Source organism: Bubalus bubalis, chromosome 21 (assembly GCF_019923935.1).
Source record: "Bubalus bubalis isolate 160015118507 breed Murrah chromosome 21, NDDB_SH_1, whole genome shotgun sequence".
NCBI lineage: Eukaryota > Metazoa > Chordata > Mammalia > Artiodactyla > Bovidae > Bubalus > Bubalus bubalis.
The window spans coordinates 12,403,455-12,423,243 of NC_059177.1; the positions used below are offsets into that span (position 1 = coordinate 12,403,455).

At 51.9% G+C, this 19,789-nt stretch overlaps 2 protein-coding genes across 6 annotated transcripts in view; one reads left to right on the top strand and one right to left on the bottom strand.

The window, feature by feature from the left end:
• The window catches only part of WDR48 (WD repeat domain 48), a 51,162-nt gene extending 44,167 nt beyond the window's left edge, over positions 1-6,995 (top strand). The window contains exons 16-20 of one of the 2 annotated variants that reach the window (XM_025272323.3): positions 70-157; positions 839-874; positions 2,498-2,574; positions 4,174-4,366; positions 4,977-6,995. In XM_025272323.3, coding sequence (XP_025128108.1) covers positions 70-157; positions 839-874; positions 2,498-2,574; positions 4,174-4,366; positions 4,977-5,072 — 490 coding nt within the window. In that variant the 3' untranslated portion in view covers positions 5,073-6,995. The remainder of the gene's footprint in view (positions 1-69; positions 158-838; positions 875-2,497; positions 2,575-4,173; positions 4,367-4,976) is intronic. The other variant, XM_006067341.4, reaches the window with a different exon arrangement.
• On the bottom strand, positions 6,988-19,783 carry GORASP1 (golgi reassembly stacking protein 1). Of its 4 annotated transcripts, none has more exons than XM_006067338.3 (9): positions 19,597-19,783; positions 15,363-15,443; positions 13,076-13,279; positions 11,496-11,582; positions 11,231-11,361; positions 10,814-11,006; positions 9,827-9,977; positions 9,275-9,427; positions 6,988-9,043 (listed from the first exon to the last, which is right to left on the bottom strand). In XM_006067338.3, exons 1-9 carry the CDS (start codon positions 19,657-19,659, stop codon positions 8,778-8,780), a joined length of 1,329 nt encoding a protein of 442 aa, XP_006067400.1. In that variant the 5' UTR covers positions 19,660-19,783; the 3' UTR covers positions 6,988-8,777. The 4 variants fall into 4 exon arrangements, with proteins under 4 accessions (XP_006067400.1, XP_025128110.1, XP_025128111.1 ...); XM_025272325.2 differs by lacking the exon at positions 19,597-19,783 and adding an exon at positions 18,876-19,498; XM_025272326.2 differs by lacking the exon at positions 19,597-19,783 and adding an exon at positions 15,958-16,287.
• Positions 19,784-19,789: the final 6 nt, after the last annotated feature.

Here is a 19,789-nt window from a genome sequence, read left to right on the forward strand (position 1 = left end):
ACATTTAATGACAGTGATATTGGGATCCGTGCTTATTTTGTCACTTACTACATGATGGATTATGTTTAGGCTGCTCTGCCGAGATTCTGGGGGTGAGACTGAGTCCATGCTTCTTAATGAGACGGTGCCACAATGGGTAATTGACATCACTGTGGATGTAAGTGTCCTCCACTCCCACTTTGTCCTCTTATTTTTTTCCAAATCATGAAGAAAATTAACTGTATTTATTGTATAATCTTTCATTGAAACTAGACCGCCATCCTCTTCTGCTTCTGTGCAGTTCCAAAGCTTCAGAGAAATATTATAATTATGTCTCTTTCTATCTTTATTTTTAATATATAAAATGTGCTTATCAAAGAAAATAATAAATGAATAAGATGAAATTCCCATCCTTTTCCAAACACTCTCTTACATTCACTTCCTATTCTTCTTCCCAGAGGTAGTAAATATTAATAGCTTAATGCCAAGCCTTCAGTACCTTTTTCTGTGTATACACAAGTATATATTATTTGTGTCTATATATGTGTGTCTAGATATATGTAATCCATATATAGATCATTTTATTTTACACAGAATCTACTGTTCTGTACTGTTCTACAACTTGGGTGTGGTTTTGTTTTGTTTTGTTTTTTCACTTAAAAATATATTTTGGGCACCTTTTCATATCAGTATATGGATCACTTCTTTTTAACGACTGCATAGTATTTCGTTGTATAAATGTACCATGATTTATTTAGCCAGTCCCTATTAATGGACATTTAGGTTGTACCCAATGTTTTCTGTTACAAACAATGCTTCAGTGAACATCCTTGTATATATATCTTTGTGTACTTTTTAGGGTAAATTCCTAGAAGTGGAATTGCTGGATCAAAGGGTATGCACATTTTAAATTTCAATAGATACTGCCAAATTGCACTCCACTAAGGGTATACCAGTTTACACTCTCACCAACAGTGTGTGAGTGCCCAGTACCCCACACCCTCACCAATGCTGGATACTTAGAATCTTTGCTGAAAGACAGACATATTATCTCACTGTTTTAATTTTTTTAACTTACGATGAGGTCATAGTGGCCATTTTTATTTCTTTTGTAAATTGCCTGTTTGTATTCATTACTCGACTTTCTATTGGGTTATTTGTCTTTCTTATTGACTTGTAATAGTTCTTCATATTGAATATTAACCCTTTGACCATTTTCTTGCCTCTCGATTGAATTTTTACTTTGCTCATGATGTCCTTTGGCAGGCAAAAAGTTTTAATTTTTATATGACCAGATTAATCCTTTATGGCTGTGAGTTTCATGTCTTGCTTAAGTATTTCCCACTCCAGAGTAGCAAAAATGTTTTCTTGTGTTCTCTTCTAGTATGTTTATGATAATAGTTTGTATGTAGATCATTAAAGTATTAGAATTTATTCTATTTGGTGAATTTATTCTGTTTGGTGGGAAGTGAAGTAAGATGCTGACTTTCTCCAAATGGATAGCCAGTGTGTCAACACAATTTATTGAATCATCTAAACTTTTCCTACTAATTTGAAATGCTGTTTTATCATATACTAAATTTCTGTACACATATAGGTCTGTTTCTAGTTATGTACTATTGACCAATTTTTTGTCTATTTAAAGACTTATGAAAAGAGATTTAATCTCTAGAACCTTCTAGAAAATTTGTTTTCTGTCCCAGATAAACTTCCAAGAACTTAAAGCCAGTCTGACACCTGATGGATATTCTAGTCTTCTCGAAATTTGAGCTCCCTATAAACCACTACTTCCTTTGAATGTGAAACTCACTTGGATGCATTGCTGACTTTAGGCCTGTGGCTTATTCCCCGGAGGAAACATCCAAAGAGGATATGACATGGAGGCTCAAAGGGGATTAATCCCCATAGCAAAGATGACCAATTAATTTTATCCTTTATCTAAGTGTATGGTTTACATCATGTGGACATCTAGGTGGTTGGCTGAACTTTCCACTCTTATTTGAAACCTCAGACCTCACTCTGATGTCAGATGTAAAGCAAGTTAGGAGGACTTGATTGACCTTTCCAGGTGGATAATGGACCTTACCAGCATAGCGTGTATGGTTTTTCTCAAAAGTGAATGTTGTGGGTTTCTCTCAAGACACTTAAATTTTTGTTCTGGCATTTGAATGTAGACTTGAGATTTTGGTTTGTATGGCTTAAAGAATTAAAGTTTGTTTCTCTTTAATACCTTGAATTGTTATTTGAGAAAAGCCATGCTGCAATTTTATATTGCTACTGACACTGCATATAATTTGTCTTTATTTATGTTTTATTACAAAATAAAACTTTATACTTTTCTGATACCCTTTCTCTAAGGTTGACATAATTTGATAGCTTACTATAAATTTCATAGAAAGTCACTTTTAAATGTACAATAGTGATTAACTTATGAATCATGTTTTCACAAGTATTGACATCATTTTAGTTTATCAACTAACAGAAACTATTTTACCTTTTTTCACTTTTAATATTTCAGAAAAATATGCCCAAATTCAACAAAATTCCTTTCTACCTCCAACCTCATGCATCTTCAGGGGCAAAAACCTTAAAAAAGTAAGTAAATGGAGTGTTGTGCAATACTTTGATCTTGATCTGATTAATTGCCAGAGATTTTTTTATTTCTTATGATTACATTTATAGCACAGGAGGCAAGTACTAGATCTTAGGCTAATTTCATAATACTGAAAGTTTATATAATTTAACCATTTACAAAGTATGGCTTCCCTGGTAGCTCAACTGGTAAAAAATCCACATGCAATGCAGGAGAGCCTGGTTCAATTCCTGGGTCGGGACGATCCACTGGAGAAGGGATACCCACTCCAGTATTCTTGAGCTTCCCAGGTGGCTCAGCTGGTAAAGACTCCGCCTGTAAATGCGTGAGGCCTGGGTTCGATCCCTGGGTTGGATTTAATTAATTGCCAGAGATATTTTTTTATTCGTTATGATTACATTTCTAGCACAGGAGGCAAGTACTAGATCTTAGGCTAATTTCATAATATTGAAAGTTTATATAATTTAACCGTTTACAAAGTACCTACTGTGGCCAGTTGCAGATGTTCAAAATAAGACATGGATTTTGTCTCTTGCCATATTCATAGTTTAGGACACAATCTGTGTATAATAACTGCTTTTATGGATACTTAGGGAAAGACAAGTATAGGGGGAAGAAATGAATCTGTGACTATAGCTTTCCAGAAAGGTTTCTTGAAGGACATGGAATTTGAGCTGGACATGTAAGATTGGTCAAAAGAAAGATATTTCAGGTCCAGAAAATGGTTTGATCAGGGATGTGGAAGTAGGAGCTTACATAAGATATTGTTAGATTTCCAAACATACACACAAAAAAGAATAGAAGAATGAACCTCATTATCCCATCAAACAGCTTAAGTAATTGTCAACGTATGGCTAAACATTGTGTCATCTGTACCTCTACCTTCCCTCCCTCCCACTGAATCCCCCTGCCTACACACACACACACTCACACTCACACACACACTCACACTCACACCCAGACACAGAGGATGATCTTAAAGCAAGCTCTGGATAGCACTTCAGCAGTGTTTAATGATTGAAGTTCAAGATGGCTTTTAAAGTATGAGCCTGAGCTACTTGATTTGACCATTATTAACTGATGTCAGAGATACAGAAGTAGGTTTGGGGATAAGGAAGTTGCTGAATCTAGTTTTGGAGATGTAGCGTTTGCGATGCCTTTGGGACGTCGGCAGGAGCTGTTGGGTTGGTGGGTTTGGAGATCAGACAGGCAGTTGAAACTCAAGGTCTTGACTATAGGAGGAAGCCCTGGGAGGAATGGGTACATCCATCATCAGAGCCTAATGAGCACCAGGGGCTGCCTTCCCTTTCAGGGGCATTCAGTTTGCCCATGCTCTGGGAAAGTGTTTAAGGGAATAGAATCTAGAAGGCTGTTCTTTATGTATATAATCTCACTTATTTGCACATAATCTGTCTTAGGAGAGGACACTATAAGAAATCTGTTGGGAATTCTAAAATTGGATTAAAGCAATGCCTAAGAACATGTATTGGTTTATGTTTCTGTGGTATGATTTAGCCTCATCAAATGTTATCACCAAAGAAAATGGGAGAGAGAATATCCAGTGATTTCCTGATGTCACCATCTGCCCTTGCCTTTTTCAGGGACCGACTTTCTGCTAGTGACATGCTTCAAGTCCGGAAAGTAATGGAACACGTCTATGAGAAAATCATCAACTTGGATAATGAGTCTCAAACCACTAGCTCTTCTAATAATGAAAAACCAGGAGAGCAGGAGAAAGAGGAGGATATTGCTGTATTGGCAGAGGAGAAAATTGAGCTTTTGTGCCAGGACCAGGTAAATGGATTGAGGACACTGCCCCCTTGTTTCGAGTGCTGGTGCTCAGAATTTCCTAATGTGGTAGGGTTGTGGTCTCCAGATCTGTTGCCTTGCGGGGGTCGGGGGAGGGCTTCTGTTTTTAGAGAGACTGTAAGGAGCGCCAGGTCTCCCACCTATTTATGAGGCCCTTTCTGAAGGGCTTGATTAACCCACCCTAAAGCTTCCATTTACCCTGGGGGCAGTTTTCAGGAAAGGGACAAGGAGATTGAAATGCACACGCAGACAGATGTGGATGTGCTGGTGGATTTTTTTTCTGAAAAGAAAGCCACATGCTCATCTTGATGTGCAGAGCAGCATCTGCTGTGTTAGTTTAAGATCTGAAGAGGAGGTGAGTGGAGCATCTGTGGAAATGCTGTAAATGAGGATTCACTCGAGGCATTTCTTCAGAAGAACAGCTGAACGTGTCGTGTCTGCCCTGGCCACATGAGTTGCACATCTCCCGTGCCCAGATTCATGCCTGCATGCAGCAAGAACAGGCCACCAAGCATGGGCAAGGAGAGTTCAGCATTAGCAATAACAGCCTGAGATACTGGATACCTTTTTTATTATTTATTTTTTTGCTATTCAGGTTTTGGATCCAAATATGGACCTTCGAACAGTGAAACACTTCATATGGAAGAGTGGTGGTGACCTCACCCTCCATTACCGTCAGAAGTCCACGTGAAGGGCGGGCCAGCACTCCTGGGTATTCATTTACTGACCTTCCTCTATGGCCCCAAGAGTAGTCCTAGGAAGCCCAGAGCCCCAATGGGAACAAGACTTCTAACGACTGATTTGGTATGGACCGAGATTATCTTTGCATTGAAGTGACTAATCAAGATGTAATATAGAAACCAGTCTCCATGTGTAGATTAAGCTGTCCCAGGGGAGGCAGAGTGCCAGAGCAGAAGAGCCCCAAGCAGGCTGTGTGTTGCAAGATGTACTGAGGACTAAAGAGAGGCCAGCACAGATTTTGCTTCCTCCTTTTGTTTCCAAGGACCTTATCTTGATCTGTTAGCACTTGTCAGAGACACATGGTAGGGCCACGTCTGTCACTGTGTTCCAACTCCAATCCCACACACTCGGGAGCTTTTCTAAGAGTACATTCCATCTACGCAGTACCTATGAAGGCTTTTTCCAAGTTTGTCATTAAAAAAAACAAGTTGTTTTCACCATTTAAGACAGTTATTTTTAATAGGAATTGGCTGTTGCACAATTCAAGAGCCAGCCCATTTCATAATAAATGATTACTGTTGGGCTTGTTTTTAATACTGCATCTCAGATGTGTTGTTGTAGGCAGATCTGTCGAAACCCCAGGTGCTGGGTCACAGTGCTTGGACTGCCAGCCTAGAGTGCGCCCAGCCCATGCCCAGCTGGGACGCCTGGACTGCGCGGCGGCCGTAAGGAGGCGCAGCTCTCTCACGCCTTCCTCCACTGTGTTTTCTTTATGGGCAAAACCGGCTGACACCACAGGGTCTTGCTCCGGGTGAGCAGCATGACACCATCAAAACTTAAGACCATGATGAGATCCTAACTTCATTTCAATGCTACCTAATATTTCTGGTGTCAGAGTAAAAGGGTATCGTAATGAGTTAATTTGATATTCATGTCCTGGAAGTATACATGTTTTGTTTTTTCCAGTTTTATATGCAGGTTTGTGTTGTTGTACCTGTATCCAGATTTCTTTTCACTGTTCTTTCTAACAATCTAAAGCTTTCATAGAATCATTTGGATCTTGTACAGAATATAACTTATTGGGGATAAACACTTTAACTTTTGGCAGAAAAAAACATACTTTGGATCCTCCCCAAGGTCATTTGTACTCGGAATAGAACAATGGTCCACCCCCATAAAACCACATAAGACAAGCCTCCTGTGTGAAGCCAGAAGCACAAGTGCCTTCAGAGGGCAGTTTATTCCAGTCCAGTTGCCTCCCCAGCTTGTGTGTGGCCCGTCCCCGTAATAGCAGGGACTGTGGAGGGGGTGGGGAAGGTTTTTTCTTTTCTACATCTTCACAGGTTCAGCTGGAGGCAGCTGATGGGCCTGGGTCCAGACCTAACCATTTGAGATACTCTGATCCGCACAACTGTAGAGACAGGGTTCCCTCACTGCTGGTCAGCCTCCTTTGGAAAGTGGAGCGGTCATTGCCTCCAGCACTTTGAAGAAGTGAGCAAAGACACGCCACATTTCCAACGAGTCTGTCTCCCTTATGCAGAGAGCAACGGCTTTTTTAAAAAAAAAAAATCCTTTCTATCTGTTGAATACAACGGTGCACTTTTCGGTGCACATTTTTTAGCAATAGTTGTGAATTAATGGCTAAAAAAAAAAAAAAAAACTTCATTTCCCAGCCCTCAGCTTTGTTTGCACGAAGGGCCCTTGGGCTGAAGGAACAGGTCTCGCTGGGGCATGCTGCCCCATGTGCCGAGTCTTGAGGGGCGGCTGTGCTCCCTTCCCATCTTAGATCTGAACCCCCTGCCCCAGCATGGTTGTGTTTTTTTGTTGTTCCAGTCAAACCCGTAATAGTTTCCAGAAGATCTGACAGTCTGCAATGCCAAAAGGGTAAAAATCTGTATTTCAGTTGTATAGAATAAAGGCTTTAGTTAAAATATTTCAAAGTGTATAGTACACATTTATTTCCACTTGTCATTTTCCTTCATAGCAGATTAGAGAAACTTCCGGTTTTGTGTTTACCCTGGAAATAATTAGCATTGATATCCATTTTATCCCCCAGTTTAGGGAGGGGAGTGTGTTAACGTGAGGGCGGGAAGAACAAGGTCCCTTGGGTGAGGGTGACCCTGGGTCAGGCCGCCAGGTTAGTGAAGGGAAACTGGCTTCAGAACAGGCCTGGCATGATTCTACTTCCTGGATCCCTGCAGGCAGACACTGGGCTCCCAGACAACCCAGGAACCAGGTTCTGGCACTGGCTCTGGACACAATGCCTCCCTATTCTGCAGGCTTATCAGCTGCTCTGGTAGACCTGACAAAGCTTTGCTTCTTAAATGCAGTCACAGTGCAGGAAACTTGAGGTGTTTGCTGATATGGGGCCCTCCCTCCATATCTTTGGTCTGGGCCCCTCTATGAGCCTAACAGAGCTCTGAATTCCCTGTAAGGGCACACACTCCAAATCAAATGGTAAAGGTGGGACTTTTGACTGGGCTGAGGCTAGAAGGCCAGGCCGGAGGCAGCTTTCATGGTAATCAGCAAGGGCTGTGGGAAGGTGAGGGACTCTGGCCAAAGAGAGGACTTCAAGTGATAAGGATCACCCCTGCACAGAGCCCTCCTCTTGCTATGGGACCTAGGCAGAGCAAGACACACAACCCAGTCTCAGCCTCCCGAGGCACTGGGGGAGAAGGGAACAGCCCTCTCCCGTACTGTGGGAAATACCAGCGGGCCCTGACTCACTCTTGTCCAGGCGCCTCATCCATGCGTGGGGTGGGAGCTGTGTGTAAAGTACTCCAGGCGGGAGGACGGGCTCTGAGAGCCTGCTTAGGATGGTGAACTTAAATTTGTTAACTATTACTCACCACTAGGGTGGCTAGATGACTTCTATATTTAAAAGAGATGGTTGTAAAAGTTTGGGAGCTGACAGGTGTCCCAGCTGGGGACGCTAGGTCCGCGGGATATAGATGCTGGGGAAGCAGCAGCATCACGGCCCAAGCACAGGTGAGTCTCTGCTGAAGGGCCCAGGATTTCCAACCTTCCCTCAGGAGAAGGGGCCAGGTTCACTGGAGTATGTGATCAGCGTGAGCCAACTGTGCAGACTAGCACAGGGTGAGACGGCAAATGGGGCAGCAGGGGTCCCCAGGGCTTGGGGGGTGCCCTCCATTACAGATAGGCTGTCTGTAATGGAAAGAATCAAGGCAAGCCCTACGGAATGATTAGACAAACACTCCACAGCAACCCCTTCCTCCTTACACCTAATGGTGCCTGGACTCTGCTACCTGCCATGTAGCCACAGTGACTGGAGCAGGAACATGCAATGGGCACATGACCCAAAGATGCCCTTCCCCAAGGCCCATGACCTCTACCAATGGAAGCTCCATGCCCAACCCAAGCGGCAAAGAATCCTCTCCTACCCCAGCTTCTGGAAGACTTACTTAATCTGGTGCTGTTCCCAGCCCCCTGCTATGCCAAAAGTACTTGTTTGAGATTCTTAGACAAGTGCCCAATTCCTCAAAGCCAGGACCACCAGGCAGAATGACTGCTGGTAGGTTTTCTCTTGGAGACCAGTAGGGTCTGAGTGGACACAAAAGCACCCCCATCAGCAGAAGACGCTGCGCAGCACTCAGGGCCTCAGCCTAGGAAGCACTAACACAGGGGCCGCCCCACACAGTGTGGCCTGAGCTGCCCCCTGCTTCCAGGCCTCATAAGATGCCTCAGAGGGCCTGGTTCACAGCCCAGAGTGGTCAGGAGTGGAGAGCCGGGCCTGGCCAGGAGCCCCCCCAGCCTCCACCCCGCAGTCTGGGCTCTCTGGGCTTGCTGGCTCCTCCTCCGCCTGGGCTTCGAGCAGCTCAGCAGACAGCCCGTCTTCGGGTGAGGCGGCAGAAGTGAGGCTGTCGGGAAGGGTCAGCTGAGGCAGGTGGTCTGGCTGGGACTGGGCGCCGGGGCTGTCTGGGAAGGAGACCTCAAACTCGGACCCAGACCAGGTGGCCTCACCTGAAACACACAGGGTGGAACTGAGGAGGCCCACAGAATCTGGGCCAGTGTGGCCTGGGGCAGTCACCCCACTGACCCCCAGCTCCCGCCCCCCCGTGTTGATGGGATGGGAGCACCAGTGTATGAGCGCCTTGATGTGGCTGCCCTCCCCCACAGGTCAGCCTCTAACCCGGCTATCAGGGCCGCCTTTGCCACAACCCAGGGTCCCCCCAAGAGGTGCCGGCCCCTCACCACCACGCTCGTGAGAACCGCTGCTGGAGCAGACATCCTCCAGCCCTGAGGCTGAGGCCGCAGGGGGGGTCAGCTCTGTGGAAGAGGGCAGGCCGGGCCAGACGCTGGCGTTGCTACTGTCCAAGAGGGAGAGGCCAGACACGTCCAGGAAGCCTGGGGGGAGGCACACGATTCTCTGTCGGCACAGAACCCTGACCGCTGGAAGGCCAGCGCCTCAGGCTCACTGTGCCCAGTTTCTGGGGCATCTGGCCTGGCCTGAGACTGAAACCTCAGCTGTCTGTGAAGCTCCCAGCCAGCCCCAGAGGCTCCTCACAGCCGGTTTCTGAGGAAAGAAAGGGGCCTGGGGTGGGTGATCACAGGAATAGCCCAGCGGCAGAGGGCCCGGACCCTGCCCTGTGCCCAGTATGCTGTGTGACCTTGAGCAGGCCCCCTCTCGCCTCTGAACGGCAGCCTCCCCATCTGCAAGCTGATCACATCATCTGCAACTAGCCTGGCAGGTACGAGATAGCTGCCAACGCCCAGCCCTCAGCTTGCTCTTGGCCTGCTCGGTACCTGGGTCCATGACTCGCTGCAGTGGAGGTGGAGGCTGCAGAGGAATCTCCATGGAACGGGGCGGGTCTCCAAGGTCTTGAGCGCCCTGGCCAAGACTTTCAGGCCCAAGGAGCTGTTCCTCTCTGGAGGAGTCAGGTGCCTGCAGCAAGGCCTAAGGGGAGCCAGGGAAAAAGAGGAATCAGAGGGCCCTGTCAGGACAGGGCTGCTGCTGCTGCTGCTGCTAAGTCGCTTCAGTCGTGTCCGACTCTGTGTGACCCAATAAGATGGCAGCCCATCAGGCTCCCCCATCCCTGGGATTCTCCAGGCAAGAGTACTGGAGTGGGGTGCCATTGCCTTCTCCGCACGACAGGGCTAGTCCTACCTAACCCCTAGCCCACACCTACCCCAGGAGCACCACTCAGCTCACAGGAGCAAGCAGCCTTAGGGATCTACTGCTTCCTCTACAGCAGATGTGTAGCCAGGCAAGAGAGGCCCAGCTGGCCTCCCATGAGGTGCCAACATGGACTTGGGGTCCCCTTCCCACTCTGCTTGAGCAGCCCTGTCTGTGACCCCCTGGCATAGTGCATGCCTGGAGAGTAGTCCCCGAGTGCCCGCATGCAGACCCCAGGCACTAGCCTGATGCCCAGAGGCACTTGGGCCAGACACACAGTCCCTGGCCTAACTTTGCGACAGACTCAGGGAGTCACAAGACAAGGTTCTGCCCACCCCTGAGCCTCAGTTTCCCAGTCATGAAATGAAAATGACAACCAGTGCCTCGCACTCCCCTCACCTGCAGACCCAAGGGGCAGGAAAATCGAAGCAGGTTGCACGGTCCCGGGACCGGCCCCATCTGCTCTGCCTGGGTCCCACAAGCCGGGGGGCTTCCCAAGGGCTCCACAGATAGGCTCCCGGTGAGGACAGACCCCGTCTCCTCCTTTCCCAGCTGTAGGCCCCTCTGCCCACATGAAACTCCCCTCTGGCCCCAGCTGGCCAGTGCTCCCCACGTACCTCCACATAGTCACCCTGTTTGGAGCCTGTCTCCAGGCCAAAAGGAGCAGGAGAGTCCTGGGGGCCGGGTCCAGGCGGCGGAGCACCAGGTGGTGGGGCACCAGGCGGCGGACCACCAGGCGGCTTCTTGTGGTGGCTGAGGGGCTGGGTTGGGATCCGGTGCAGATACCCATAACCAATACCACAGCCCAGGCTGCCGAAGGCCAGAAACACCCTCCTGGGCTTGTCCCACAGCCCTTCCTACCCCTGCCACCCCCACCCGCCAGCAATGAGAGGGTCTCCTAGACCAACATCAGCCTCAGGACCCCTGGGCCCAGGGCCCAGCCCTCCACCCCCACCGTGGGACTCAAGGTCCACACCTACTGGCCAGGCGCCCCCCAGAGCCCCACCCCGCAGCCCTCCAATCCCAGGAAGTACCTGCCCTCTCCACCCCAGGCTGCATTGGGGGTGACAGTCACCTCCCGGCAGGAATCAGACTCAGAACTGTAAACCATCAGCTTCAAGGCCTTCCCCTCGTGGGACTCGATGAGCGAGAAGAAGTCCTCGGACTACAACAGACACACAGCACCTAAGCCCTGTTCCCACTCTGGGATGGGAAGCCTCACAAGACAAGACACTTCTCATGGACAGCACCCCATCCAAGGGGCCGGGGGAGTGGGGAGAGAAGGCTGCCCTTCCTCACCTCCTGGAGGATCTGGTCCGAGCCCACAACGTAGTCTGTGTAGGGGCGCAGGCCTGCGAGGGCGGCAGGTGAAGAGGGTTCCACATCCTGCGGAAAAAGAATCACAAATTATCCAACTGTCAGCCTTGCTACTGGGGGGCAGCGGGTGGAGAGCTGTGTCTTCAGGGGGTGAGTAGTATACCTGTCCTCCATCCCCAGGCCAAGACCTCAAACCCAGACTCGCCCAGCCCCACCCAGCCCCTTGTTCCCCTGCCTCCCCCAGTCCACAGTCTGCCCAGCAGAGGGCAGCACTGTATCACGGCTCACCTTACAGCTCCCGCATCTGACCACCCGACCCAAGTCCAGCCTCCCCCTGCTGCGAGCTGGGGCGCTGAAGACAGACACTTTACTCCTCTGCCCCAGTTTCCCCACAGTTAAAAGTAGGATATATAGTACTTAGGCAAAAGGTTGCTGAGAAGACCAAAAAAAAATAATACATGTACAGAATGAAAACCACACCTTGTCCCACAGTAAACGCCTCACTTGATTGCTGTTACTGCTGCAGGCATAGGGCTGAAGACCTCAGGGTAGGGGGATGTTAAAGGCAAGGGTGGTGAGAAGTAGGTGCAAGGATTGCCTTCTCCCTTGGGAAGCTCCACTCCCCCCTCCCAGTCTCCCAAGAAACGTGGAAGGATTTGCATCATCACCCCTGCACTGCACTCATGGACAGAGTAAGGCCAGCTGAAAAGGTTGAGCAGACTCCCCCAAGGAGTCAGTGAGCAACGGAAGCAACTAGAAACCAAATCAGCCCATTTCTAGCTCAGGGCTCCTTCTGTCCATCAAGCTGCAGGACTGTGCATTCGAGAACCGGGGCACAGTCAGCGACTGTGCATGTCACACATGTGTGCATTTATGTCTAGGAACGAACACTAACAGCAACAGCTGTGACGACTCAGTCACGGAGACTCATTAAGGTTCAGACCCCAGGCACCAGTCAAGTGCCCGAAGGGGCTCTCGGGGGACCTGCCCAAAAAACATGATACTGGTAATACCCTAGAGAAGACCAGAAAAAACACTCTTTTTAGATAAGGACTAAAGCAGCAGCAGGATTTCCCCGGTGGCACAGCGGTAAAGAATCTGCCTGCCAACGCAGGAGACACAGGTTCAATCCCTGGGTCGGGAAGATCCCCTGGAGGAGGGCATGGCAGCTCACTCCAGTGTTCTTGCCTGGAGAATCCCATGGACAGAGGAGTCTGGTGGGCTACAGTCCACGGGGTTGCAGAATCAGACACAACTTAGCAACTAAACAATGCAAAGCAGTAACAGCAGCATTCTGGCAGCACAACGACCCTTCCAGCAGATGGCGGCCCCATCTTTCCAAAGAAGAAACCAAGGTCTGGAGTGTAAGAAATTACCCAAAGTCAGAGGGCCCTATTCAGGTGATGAGGAGTTGCCCTCTCTGGGACCCTGGAACAGGGAGACCACACCCTGCCCTCAGAATCCCGACAGGCCCAATGGCTGCCGGCCTTTGCTAGGAGGCCTCCCCACACACCCATCCCCCTGTCCACCCCAGCGATCCCACCCGCCACGCCCCCACTCACCAGCACGTGCCACACATGCTCGCTGGCCCGGCGGAAGCTGCAGAAGCGGACACTGGCGCCCAGCAGGCCCTGGCCGCCCCACATGTTGCTGGGAACCACCTCCACCTCACGCACTTTCATGGTCTTCATGTTGAACACCTCCAGCTTCACTGGCTTCTCCACGTTGGCCTTCAGCAGGGCCTTGAGCGTGTCATTCTCCTTGTTCTGCAAGGGCAGCAGGGCTGACTCCTGGAGCCCCCCTCAAAACGCCCAGCCAGAACCCCCAGACAAGTCTGGGTCTGATATAGGGTGAGAGCCTTGGTGGCCAGCTGCCCCCGAGAGACCTGGTACAGGGCTGGGTCCACAGATCAGGGCTGGGCCTGCAGCCACTGGACCCCCAGCATCCCTAAGCCCTGCTAAACCTTCCTCCCTTGGAGCCGCCAGAAAACACCACAAAGTAAGCAAAGAGCCCCGAGTCCAGAGCACTGCCGCATGGCCCACTCTGAGAGGCCCCTTCCAGAGACCTCAGCCCTCTGGGCAGGCCTGGAGGCTTTGTGGACAGTGCCAGGAGTCCCCCTGCCTCCAACCCACCCTGGAGGGCCCAAGGGCTAAACTCCAGGCAGGGCCCCCATCAGGCTCACTGTTGCCCTGGAAGAGAGGGAGATGGGGTTTGGTGTCCCTCCAGCAGAAAAGGCAGGCAGGGCTGGGGTTTCATGGACAGCAGAACACAGATATACACACACACAGACACACACACACACACACACAGACACACACACACACACAAACATGGCAGGGGCAGGAGGGGGGCCTCACCAGTCACACATACACACACAGACACACACACACACAGACACACACACACACAGACACAAACATGGCAGAGGCAGGAGGGGGGCCTCACCAGTCACACACACACACACACACACACACACACACACACGGCAGAGGCAGGAAGAGGGCCTCACCAGTCACACAGACACACACACACACAGACACACACACACACACACACAAAGACACACACAAACATGGCAGAGGCAGGAGGGGGAGCCTCACCAGTCACACACACACACAGACACACACACACACACAGACACATACACACACACACACGGCAGAGGCAGGAGGGGGGCCTCACCAGTCACACACACAGACACACACACAGAGACACAGACACACACACACAGAGACACAGACACACACACGGCAGAGGCAGGAGGGGGGGGCCTCACCAGTCACACACACACACACCAGTCACACACACACCCAGAGGCAGGAGGGGGGCCTCACCAGTCACACACACAACAGTCACACACACACACACACATACCCAGAGGCAGGAGGGGGGCCTCACCAGTCACACACACACACACACACACCCAGAGGCAGGAGGGGGGCCTCACCAGTCACACACACACACACACACACACCAGTCACACACACACACACCCAGAGGCAGGAGGGGGGGCCTCACCAGTCACACACACACACACACACACACCCAGAGGCAGGAGGGGGGCCTCACCAGTCACACACACACACACACACACCCAGAAGCAGGAGGGGGGCCTCACCAGTCACACACACACACACACACCCAGAGGCAGGAGGGGGGCCTCACCAGTCACACACACACACACCAGTCACACACACACACACACACACACACACACACCCCCAGAGGCAGGAAGGGGGCCTCACCAGTCACACACACACACACACACCAGTCACACACACACCAGTCACACACACACACACACACAAACATACCCAGAGGCAGGAGGGGGGCCTCACCAGTCACACACACACACACCAGTCACACACACACCCAGAGGCAGGAGGGGGGCCTCACCAGTCACACACACACACACCAGTCTCTCACACACACACACACACACACCCCCCCCCCCAGAGGCAGGAGGGGGGCCTCACCAGTCACACACACACACACACACACACCCACCTAGAGGCAGGAGGGGGGCCTCACCAGTCACACACACACACACCAGTCACACACACACACATACACACACACCCCCAGAGGCAGGAGGGGGGCCTCACCAGTCACACACACACACATACACACACACCCCCAGAGGCAGGAGGGGGGCCTCACCAGTCACACACACACACACACCAGTCTCACACACACACACACACCCAGAGGCAGGAGGGGGGCCTCACCAGTCACACACACACACACACACACACACACACACACACACCCAGAGGCAGGAGGGGGGCCTCACCAGTCACACACACACACACACACACACACACACCAGAGGCTGGAGGGGGGCCTCACCAGTCTTGAGTGCCCGATGGTGATGATGAAGTCGAAGTAGGGCTCCAGGCCTGCCTGCTGGGCGGGGGAGTTCTCCTGCACCTGTGCAGCAGAGGCTGTGGTCACCGCGCTGACCCCAGGGCTCTCCCAGAAACCCCCAGCCCTCAGTTCTAGAAACCGCCCCGCTCCCCGTCCCAGAGAGGACACAGACCCCAGCGTGAACTGGGCTGGGCGGGCCGCACATGGGCATGGCCAAGGCTCACGCCATCCTCTCTCGCTCCTTTCCTGGGCTTATGTTTTCCTCTTTCAGAAAACGACTCTTTCCAGATTGTGATCCACAGACTACGCTTCCAGACAGCCTCACAGAAAGAGCCCAGGGCAGGAGGCCACGGGGAGGCTGGGTGACTCAGACGCTGCCCCAGAGGCCTGCGCTGGGGCTGCTGGAGAGCCAGGAAGGTTTACCAGAAAGGTTCGGATGTGGACAGGAAAGGAGTGACCCGGGGTTGTGCCCAGAAAGACAGGAGTGGGGAAGCCTGTGGCCAGATCCCAGGGGGCCCCTGACCCTGTGGTGGCAGACCCACGCAAGGTTGAGGAGGGCTGGCGGAGGAGAACGGACCCCGGGGTCGGGCATGAGCCGGAGCCAGCACGCCTGGAGAGCAGCACACAGTTCCCTTTGCCATCCAGCCTCCTCATGTGGGCCAGCTCCTCCAGCAGCAAGTCCCAGCCCAAGGCTGCTCCAGTGCTGCCTTGCACTCCCAGACTCCCTGCTGTCTCCAAAAACACAACAGCCAGGCTTGCTGCTCTGGTGGAAATCCATCTCAAAGGCCCCATTCACAGCGCCTCGCTCAGACAATGCAGCCTTTATCCCCAGTTCTGGACCGCAGGTGGGCCCCATGCCCTCCAGCCTTTGGCTGTGAGCACTTGAAGCCCAGTGTCAACCAGGCCCCCAAGCCCCGGGGCTCAGGTGGCCTCAGGTTCTGGATGCCTGCTTGAGGGGAAGGACCCGTGGCTTCTGCCACTCCCCAGGCCCTCCAATCGCAGAGTCCCCGGACTGAAGGAACCCTCACCGCTGAGGCTGTGGATCCAGGCCAGTTTGCCCCTGGGATTAGGGCTCCCTCCTCACAGCAGTACCAACAGAGCCTCTCCTTGCCACTTCTAGAAGCTGCCATGGCTTCCACTGAGAATAAGCCCAGAAACCCAACTCCACTCTAGTTGGCCTCGCCCAGAGAGCTGCTCCTGGGAGCCTGCTTCACCATCCCTTCTGGGGAAAGTCTGGGAAGAGGTAGCTTTTCAGGGGAGGACAGTTCATCCGGGAGAGCGGGTGGGGAGCTGCTCCTCCCTGCTGTTGGCCACTCCACCCCACCTGCCCCGGGTAAGGCCCTGGCTCCAGAGCAGGCTGGTTGCCCTGTACCCTCCTCCACCCAATGTCAGCCACTCTCCGTCATCAATGAGGCCCTGAGGCTCAGGCCCCCAGTGCGCAGGCACAGGCTCTCTCCTAGCCCACCCTGCACCTCCACCTCCTCGCTCCTCTGGCCTTGCTCATGGTCTGGTGGTACTCCCCTGCCTCTGCCCTGGGCCTTGTCCTCGCCCACTGTGGCTCCACAGCAGAAAGCATCTGGGATGCTGCCCGCCACACCCCCAGTCCTGCAGCAAGCACCCCCTCTGTCTGGCTTTCTCCTGGGGGTTCCTGACACCCCCAACCCCATAGCCCTACACGTGTACTGCTTTCCTAACCCGCGCCCCAACTCCTATCAGGGCACGTCGAGCAATTAACCGCACGATGGCAGCTTCTTCTGAGGACTGGCTGGGTGCCAGGCGAGTGCACGACCTGCTTCCCCTGTCATTTAACCGCCTCACTAACCCCAACTGACAGGGAAGGAAAAGCACTCAGTTATTCAACAGCAGCCTGACCCAGGAAATCCGACCCAGAGCTTGTTCCTGCCCACTGCCCTGTAACAGCTCGCGCAGGGCAGTGACTTCTCCACCATGCTCTGCATGTGTGGGAAGGCCAACAGTTAGAGAAAGCAGCCCACGTGTTCTTTGTTTGGTTTTCTTTTTACTATTAAGGAGGCAACATTACACTTCTACTTAAAACCTCCTGATGATACCATACCTCAGCATTAAATCCTAAATCCCCAGGACAACACACCAGGCCCCACACAATGTGGCCTCACCCTTTCTCTCACAAGGGCCTGGCCATTCAAGCACACCAGTCCCAGCTCCTCACTGCTGAAGCCCAGTAAGCATAATCCTACCTCGGCATCTCACTCCACCCTGAACACTCTTCCCCCACATATCTATGTGTGAATATATAGATATATACATATATATATATAATAAAAGGAAAAAATTTATCATGGAACTATAAAAGACCAATGATTTGAAGAAGGAAAGAAAACGATAAAGCAGATTAAAAAGCTATGTAGGGGTAGTTAATTGCAAGAGTGACCAGATAAACTTCACCTAGCCTACTGTCCACTCCTTATTTCTGAGTGTCGGCTCAAACGTGACTTGATCAGAGACCTTTTCTGACCCCTCTATCTAAAACAGCACCCACTCATCACTCTGGACCCCTTACCCTGCTTTAATTTTCTCTCTAGCAACGGTCACCACCTACCATACATTTCAATTTCTAGTCTGCTCCCTTCTCTCCCGGCTGGCACCCAAATGTAAACTCCATAAGAAAAGGGACAATGTCTCTTCTGTTCACTGCTTTATCTCCAGAACCTGGAAATCTACATGTCATAACGTATGTGCTCAAAGTCACTGTTTTTGGCTATAAGGCTATACCGTACAACACACGGCACATAGCAAATATTTTTATATAATCACTATAAATGGAGCACAGCCTTTTAAAATTGTGTATCTGTATTGTATGCATATACAAAATTGTACATCAACTATACTTCAATTAAAAAATAAAGCTGCACGTATGAAATGAAAAAAATAAATGTTTTATAAGTGAAGACCCAGTTCCTCAAACTTTCCACTCTGTCCCTCTCCAACAGGCCCTTCTTGTCCTCACTCTTACCATCCACCCTCACCCCCTGTCAATAGTCTTACTTTGCTTTCCATCAAACCTGTTGGAAGACCCTTCTGGCTGCATGCATTTCACTGTCCACTTTTTCCGCTTGGTACCACATCATGGTGTCCACTAGGGAAAGCCTATCAGTAAGCACAAATCCTGTTACCTCTGGGTCCTGGAGCCATCCTGCGTTTCCTTTTAGCAAACCTCTTCTTTGGTCCCCACTCTCATTCCCCAGCCCTCCGCCGGTTCGTTGTTAACACAGCCTCTTATGACAATAGGAAAGACCACTCAAAAGTAAAGCGTCAAACTGACAAGCTACGCCCATCTCTGCAGCCATCCACCTGGGCACAAGAGAAAAGGGAGTCTGGCCCACCTGTGCTCTGGAGACAGAGACCCATCTGCCCCTCTCATCTCTGTTACAGCCCCGCCCTCTCCGAGGTACTAATCACCCCAAATCTCCATCTGGCTGCGGACCCCTTTCCCCACCTTCAGGGCCTGGAACTCACTCCATGTCCATTGTCCCGGCGACTGCTCATCCAGACCTCTCTGTGGCAACACGGATGACACATTCTCTGCTGAGGCCCTACGGCGCTTCTCCGCAGTGTTCCACCTGGGGACCCTCCCCCTGCAGCAAATCTATCCCCGAGCCCTCTGCCGCATTCTCTCTGCTCTCCCGCTCCCACGTTCCCTGTCTGGTTCTCACTGGTCTTCGACGTCTCGAAGCCTTTCGACCCCGAGAAGCGTGGGATGAGAGCCGGTGGGCTCCCCGGCAGTTGGCGACCCCCTGGATCCAAGAGCGCAGACGGCCGGGGACTGGGCTTAGCTGGCTCTCTCCTCAGGCCCAACATGGAGCGCAGTGCACATCAGGCGATCATAAATGTGTTCATACAAGTGCACAAATTCTCCTGACTGAACCTGGCGCGCTCACTCTCCCCCTCGGAGAAGTGTCATTCCGGAGCGGCCCGACTCCACCAGGAAACGCTCCCGCTTCCTGCAGAGCTGGCACCTGGGGCTGGCGCCGGGCCTGCCGCAGGCGGGCCGGGACCCAGGGGTGCCACGGCGCCTTCTCTCGGCGACGGCTCCCACCGGGAAAGGGTACCACCCTCCCCCGGGAGGCCACCCAACGCCGAGACCCCGCGGCTCCCGCCCCCGGGCCGGCGATCCGGCTTTCCCGCGCGTCGGAGCGGGTGCCGCGCCAAGACCTCCGGCGCCGCAGGGGCGACTCACCCCGTGCAGGTGGAAGCCCTCGGCGCCGCCCGCGGGCTGCTCGGCGCTGGCGCCCAGGCCCATGGCCACGGTCAGCTCGGGCGACTGTGCCCGGGACCGCGACGCCTACCCGGGAGGCCCAACCAGGTGCCCCCTGCGCGGGCTCGCCCTCTCGGCTCTCGACTACCCGCGCCTTGTCACGTGGGCGCCTGGC

Bases quoted from the DNA above. Each gene is read 5' to 3' on its own strand.
- GORASP1 (XM_025272325.2), bottom strand. From the start codon at position 19,217: ATGTTGGGCCTGAGGAGAGAGCCAGCTAAGCCCAGTCCCCGGCCGTCT. The intron at 13,280-15,362 runs GTGAGGCCCCCC...CTGCCCTTGCAG, and splicing joins CCATCGGGCACTCAAGACTG to AACAAGGAGAATGACACGCT. The intron at 11,362-11,495 runs GTGAGGAAGGGC...TGTCTGTTGTAG, and splicing joins CGGACCAGATCCTCCAGGAG to TCCGAGGACTTCTTCTCGCT.